Here is a 6,017-nt window from a genome sequence, read left to right on the forward strand (position 1 = left end):
GAGCAGTGCTGCTGTCAAAACATGCAGCCATCGCGGCGCACGGGGAGCTGCTGAGGAGAGCCTACGCTGCTGCATGTGCATGCTGCATGAGGTTCATTTCTGTAGAAAGCCGAGCTAAAATTGGAAACCTTAAGAGGAATTGCTTCCGTCTTCTCTATCCCAGGACTGGTCTGGAGGAGCTGGAAATCTGGAGGAAATGGAAAAATGTTTTGGGGTTTTTTTGTGTTGTGTTTTTTTTTTTTTTTGCGAAATAATGAGTCCTGACTAAAATGGCTCTAGTTCTGCTGTGCTTCACATTTCCTCGAACAGAGAAGGACATTAAGTGAAGCCCCATTATTCACATTTACCGTATTCAGCTGCAATTCTTCCACGCCGCCGTGGGCTGTGCAGCACGAAGGGCCGTTACGTGGGTGGGTGGCGATGGCTGTAATCGGTGTGAGGGTTGCGAGCGAGGCCACGGCCGAGGTGGCAGCTCCTTCCCGTGGAGCAGGAGCTTTTCTCGAGGTTTGCGTCATTGGCTCCCCGTCCACACGCTGTCTCTGAAGGCGGCGAGATGCATTTGCTTCTTGTTTATCAGCAAACAACCTTATTCCAACAGTTGTCCCTCTACAACGGGGAAAAGGGGAGTGCACAGATCGGTAAGCTAAATGACCTCAATGCGGTGGCACAGCTCCGTTTCTCATAGCAGATGGCTGAGACCTATCCAGAAGTAATAGGAATACTGACTTTTCCATGTCAGATGTACCTACTGGTGCTTCCTACTTGCCAGCTAAACGTTTCCTCTGCTTCTACAAAGTACGAAAGCTTGGTTTTGATGAGTGGCTGACTGGATACAGTATTTCATTTTCTTGCTCACAATTTCTAGGAAGATAAATAGGAGGGAAATACATGCTGGTTTTATTCCTTCCTCAAGCAATTATAGAAAAGTTTAATTTCAAAACTAAGGAATCAGCAGGAGCTGTGAGGAAATGTGGTGTTAATCGTTGCAAAAGGCCGCAGCAAGGAGCCCAGCCCGCTGGGGAAGCCCAGCTCCAAGCTCCCCCTCGCAGGGCTGCTCTGGAACTGCAGGGCCAGCTCCTGCCTCTGGGCCAGGCTGGCTCGGGTCCCCTCCAGCCTTCCCACCCTCTCCTGTCTCCCTCCGGCTGGACAAGTCTCCCACGCCACAGCATTGTCAGAAAAAATGAGTCCAACCGATGTCCTGTTGGTGCAGACCAAGGAGAGAAGGCTTTCGCAAAGGGCAGAGAAGATCCACCAGGATCTGAGATGGGAGGCGGCTGGTTGGGTTTAGCCGCTTGAGGCTGGTCCTGTTGAGATCCCCTTGTTTTGCCCAGACGAGGTGCTTGCCTCGGCCCGTGGCTAGCGTGGTTCCTCCCCGCCACTTCCCACCGGCCTGGTACCCAAACCCAGCTGAGCAAACTCTGTCCCTCTGTGCTGGTGCTGCCCAGAAAGCCGCTTTGGCTGTGGCACGCTCAGCCTGGTGCTACCAGGAATTAGTTGATTCCTTGTCAAAGGCTTGGGACATGGAGTGCCCCAAACCGTTTCAGGGGCAGGGCTGTCTCCCCTGGTGGGGGGGTGCTGGTGGATTGACAACGAATATGCAGAGGGCGGATGGGTGGCTGTGTCTCACCGGCCCTCTGTGGGCTCCGGCACTTGCGACGGGGGTTTGGTAACCAGACCTGTGCGTTATCACCTGCCAGGTTTCGTTCCGCTACCACTGCCAGCTGTACTCGGAGTGGCGAAGGACCAACCAGAAAGTCCGCTTGATGATCCCAACCTCGCGGAGCCCTCACCCCGTGTCCCACTCCCTCCTCTCTGCCAAGCTCATGAAGAAGACCGCGGATGAAACCACCGTCTGAGCCATCCCTCGGCCGCTACGCCACGCGGCTGCTGGGGCGAGGACAGAAGCAAAGAGGGTCGGGTGTCCCCGTGTGCGCAGGAAACGCGGCGACTGTGGAGGCACTAGAAGGCAATCATCCCACCCGGAGGGACTTGCAGTCAGCACGTGCTTTATACTATGGGAATCAGACGGATAATCAACGTCTGTCATGTGAAATGGCCCAAAAGAGCCAGATGGCAGAACATGCCTGTCTGCAGGGACGCTTTCCTATAACTAAATACCATAGGTGAAAAATATCTCCCTCTCTCTATATATATCTATATCTATATCTATATATAATATTATTTTTTAATGGCCATGCATATTGTGTTTCAGTCCTTTTGTGTTGATGTTCTAAGCTTCAGTATAGAAGCTGGCAGCCTGATCTCATTCAGAGGTTAAATCTATGCCTTTTCTCCAAAAGAACACTTTTCATTGACCGTTCTTGAAAGTCCCCTTCTCCTTTGCACTAAATTGGTTTTGATAATACTGCAGCAGCCTTTCCCATTACTCTTTGGTCTCTCTCGTGGTGTTTCTGTCCTTTCTAGAAAGTTGTGTGTTTTTAATAATTATTATAATCCCAGAAGGAGTAAAATGACATAATACTGAGTGGAGACATTTTGTATTGTAAAGTACTGTAATTTTGAGAATTTCAAAATACGTTTCAAAATGAGGAAGTCTTTTCCTGTGCAGACGTGATCTCACAAAATGCTTTCCTTGCAGATCCTGGCTCATCCCCAGGACTCGGATACACTCAGCTCTTGGTATGTCTGGCAAAGGTAGATGGAGGATCTGAGGGTGGGAAGCGATGGCTCGTACTAGCTAAACCCACCATGGCCTTTTGCTTTTAAAAGATTCAGAAAGGAGCTTTCCTGACCCCAAAAGGTGAGAGTTGGAGTCTCTGTTTGCTGATGTCCTTTCACCATCTTGAGGCTGGACCTCTCGTGGTGCCGGTTACACACGTTACCTTACGGGACAGGCCGTGCTCTGCAGCCGCTCGGCAGGACGCAGGTGGTCTCGGCTGTCTCTGTGCGCTTTGTTTGCACATTCCTTGGCAGCAGCCGGAGGAGCTGCTGTGATTTGGCTCATCTCTGAAAACATTGCCTGCCTGTTACGTGTCCTCTAGTGAAGCACCCCAAGTTCACTGGTTCCCAGAGAGCAGGCTCTGGGTCCCTTCTGCAGGACCAGTGTTCCTCCGCCTCCTTCATCCACCTGCATTTCCAGCACATCCAGCTAACGAACCCCTCTGTCGTGGAGTGCCCAATCTGCCAAGGGTCTCCCCGAGTTTGGCTTTAGTCCTTGCCTCTCTGCCGCCTCCCCACCCTGCCAGACGATGCCTGTGCTTGGTGCTGTGCTTTCCTCAGCCCTGTAAGTGGAGCGGGCCGTAAGGACGCCGGTGCTGGCGCTGCCCTGCGGGGTGCTCCAGAGGTGCGTGCAGCTGCTTGGCGTGGGCCTTGGCTCTGGCTCCCACGATGGTGAGGGTAGATAGCAGAGAGGAGGCAGGCTCCGAGGTGCCCGTGTCCCTGCGGTGGGTGGTGGTGGTCACGCGCTGTGTCCCTCCGCTCCTGCGCAGCAGTAGCAGCCTGCTTCAAATCGGCTTGTGCAGTGGAGCTGCCATGCAGGCGCTGCCTCCCTCTGCACCCCCCTTCCCTTGGCAGTGAGCGCTGCAGCACTGCTCCGTGCCTTGTCCTGGGTGCCCCTTCCTTCAGCCCCTCCCCAACAAACCCCGTGTCACCAGGACATTCCCAGTGAAGAAAAATTTGGGGGTTTAGTTTAACCTTCGAGCCCTGGCTGCCTCCCAGGAGCTTGGTCTTGCGACGCATCTGATTGTGGCAGGTGACGAAGGATGTGCACTCCCACACCACGTTCCCCTAGTAAGGACGTACCGGAGCCAGCGTTTCAGTTAGGAAACCCACTGTCCATCCAAATATGCAACTGTGAAAGCCAGAAGTCCCTGGCTGGGGGCAGCTGGGGCCTGGCCCTGCGCTGCTGCACGACCACGGCTTCACTCTCAGCTTCGTTGTCTTTATTGTAGTTGCCAATAATTGGAGTTGTTGCATGTGCCCCTGCAAAACCCAACAGCGACTCTCTGAGTCTTCTCCTCCTTCCCAGAGGAGATGTTCGGCTCATGGATGTGGGAAATCGGTGTCTCCGACCTGCCACGTTCCAGTGTCATGGGGAAACGGGCTGTGCAATCGTGTAAATAAAAGTGAGACAAACTTTGGGCTGTTGCGTTGTTACTGGAGGAGATGGGAGGGCCTGAGGAGCCCAAGCTGTCTCCCTGATAGCGAGCCCGGTGTGCTGGCTTCCCGGGCGGCCGTGGGCAGCTTTCCTGACCTGCCCCCAGGAGAGCTGGCAGGAGGTTTCATATTTGAGCCAAAGCTGGACAAAACCCGGGGCTTTTAGTCATTTATGGGCAGGTTTCTCTTGTCTGCATGCAGAAACCTCCCTGGTGTGGGCCGAGCAAGGAGGTGATGTTTGGGCCAAGGGAGTCCCTTTGGCCTCTCCAGAGGGTGGGCGGGGGCTGCATGGAGCAATCCCGGTGCTCCCTGTGGTGCATCCCTGCAGAGGCTCCCGCTGCTGGCGCTGCCCCAGTGAATCCCCTGACCAGAGTCGGCCCCGCTGCCGGCTGGTCCGGCCCAGCCCTTCGCTCCAGGGCACTGGGAGACGCTGGACCTGTCTGCCAGGCCGTGCTCTTGTCCGAGCCCTGGTGGGGCCTTGGGCGGCTGTGTCTGATGCTGCAGTGTGTGAGAGCTGCCGGTGGCTGCGGGGCAGGAGAGGCTGCTCCGAGAGCCATCCGGGGCCAGCGTCCCGGCAGGGGCGGCGTGGGGCAGGGCGCCTGCCCAGGGCTGGGGCTGGCTCCTCGGGGCAGAGACCCAGGCAGCCGTCGGTCCCCTTTCCGTGGTGCGATGAGGAGCCCCAGCACCTCCTGCAGTCCCGGCCCTGCCCTTAGCCCCTGGCCGCGGGGTGGGCATTGGACCTGCGTTGCCAAGCCTGGTTAGAAAGGCTGTGCCACGTTGGAAGAGGGGAGGGTGGAAATTGGTAAGCTGCATATTAAAAGTGCCACTCAAGACGCGGCAAAAACAACGTTCGAACATGTTTCCAAGGCCCTGGACAGGGCCTTGGGCAAGACCTTGGACGAGACCCATGTTTCCTGGACAAGTTGGCAAATCAAGAGGGCTCTGGGCTTGTTTATATTAAATGCAGAAAAGTTTTAAAAGAGGGAGTGCCATGTTCCTGGGGAGAAGGCTCACCCCAGCCTTTAAAATAAAACTGTGCTGCAACACAGCAATCTGCCCAGGACGAGGAGAAGTACCGTGCTCAGCGCTGGGCCCCTCACCCCAAGAAGGACACGGAGGGGCTGGAGCGTGGCCAGAGCAGGGCAGCAAGGCTGGGGCAGGGGCTGGAGCCCAAGGCTGGGGAGGAGCGGCTGGGGGAGCTGGGGGGGCTCAGCCTGGAGAAGAGGAGGCTGAGGGGAGCCCTCATCGCTCTCTGCAACGGCCTGAAAGGAGGCTGGAGCCGGGGGGGTCGGTCTCTTCTCCCCAGGAACAAGCGATGGGACGAGAGGGAACGGCCTCAAGCTGCGCCAGGGCAGCTTTGGGTTGGGTATTGGGAAAAACTTCTTCCCCAAAGGGCTGTCAGGCCCTGGCCCAGGCTGCCCAGGGCAGGGGCTGAGTCCCCATCCCTGGGGGGATTTAAAAGCCGGGGAGATGTGGTGCTTGGGGACATGGTTTGGTGGTGGCCTTGGCAGTGCTGGGTTAGCGGTTGGACTTGATGATCTTAAAGAACTTTTCCAACCTAAACAATTTTATGATTTTATGATTCTAAAAAGCAGCAGCAGCAGCAGCCAGGACAGTGTAAAAGAAACAGAAAACCCAGAGAAAGAGGGCTTACTGTTAGAGAAGGAGACGCATTTTAACAGGGAGGGCTTTCATTCACAGCTGCTCAGAAGAACGTACCAAATCTGAGCAGGATTTGTTTGAAGCATCTCTGACACAGACCAGCATTGAGAAAAACCTGTTTATTGTCCACTGCCTGTCGCTGCAGCCTTTTCCCCTGGGAAGAGGGAGGATCACATAGGTCTGCCCGGCACCCCGCTCCACCTCTGCAGCCAGGACAGGCCCCACCTGGCTGCCATCAG

General features: G+C 55.5%; 1 protein-coding gene across 8 annotated transcripts in view; it reads left to right on the plus strand.

Annotated features, from left to right (window-relative positions):
- MARCHF2 (membrane associated ring-CH-type finger 2) overlaps positions 1 to 4,098 on the plus strand; it is a 38,809-nt gene extending 34,711 nt beyond the window's left edge. For 5 of the 8 annotated variants that reach the window (XM_087769717.1, XM_087769715.1, XM_087769716.1 and 2 more), the window contains one exon: positions 1,698 to 4,098. In XM_087769717.1, the coding sequence (XP_087625843.1) occupies positions 1,698 to 1,856 (159 nt within the window). In that variant the 3' untranslated portion in view covers positions 1,857 to 4,098. The remainder of the gene's footprint in view (positions 1 to 1,697) is intronic. The other 3 variants (XR_015707381.1, XR_015707379.1, XR_015707380.1) reach the window with 3 other exon arrangements.
- Positions 4,099 to 6,017: the final 1,919 nt, after the last annotated feature.

This window comes from Nipponia nippon, unplaced genomic scaffold (genome assembly GCF_047370975.1).
Source record: "Nipponia nippon isolate SJK-2023a ecotype South Korea unplaced genomic scaffold, ASM4737097v1 scaffold_31, whole genome shotgun sequence".
NCBI lineage: Eukaryota > Metazoa > Chordata > Aves > Pelecaniformes > Threskiornithidae > Nipponia > Nipponia nippon.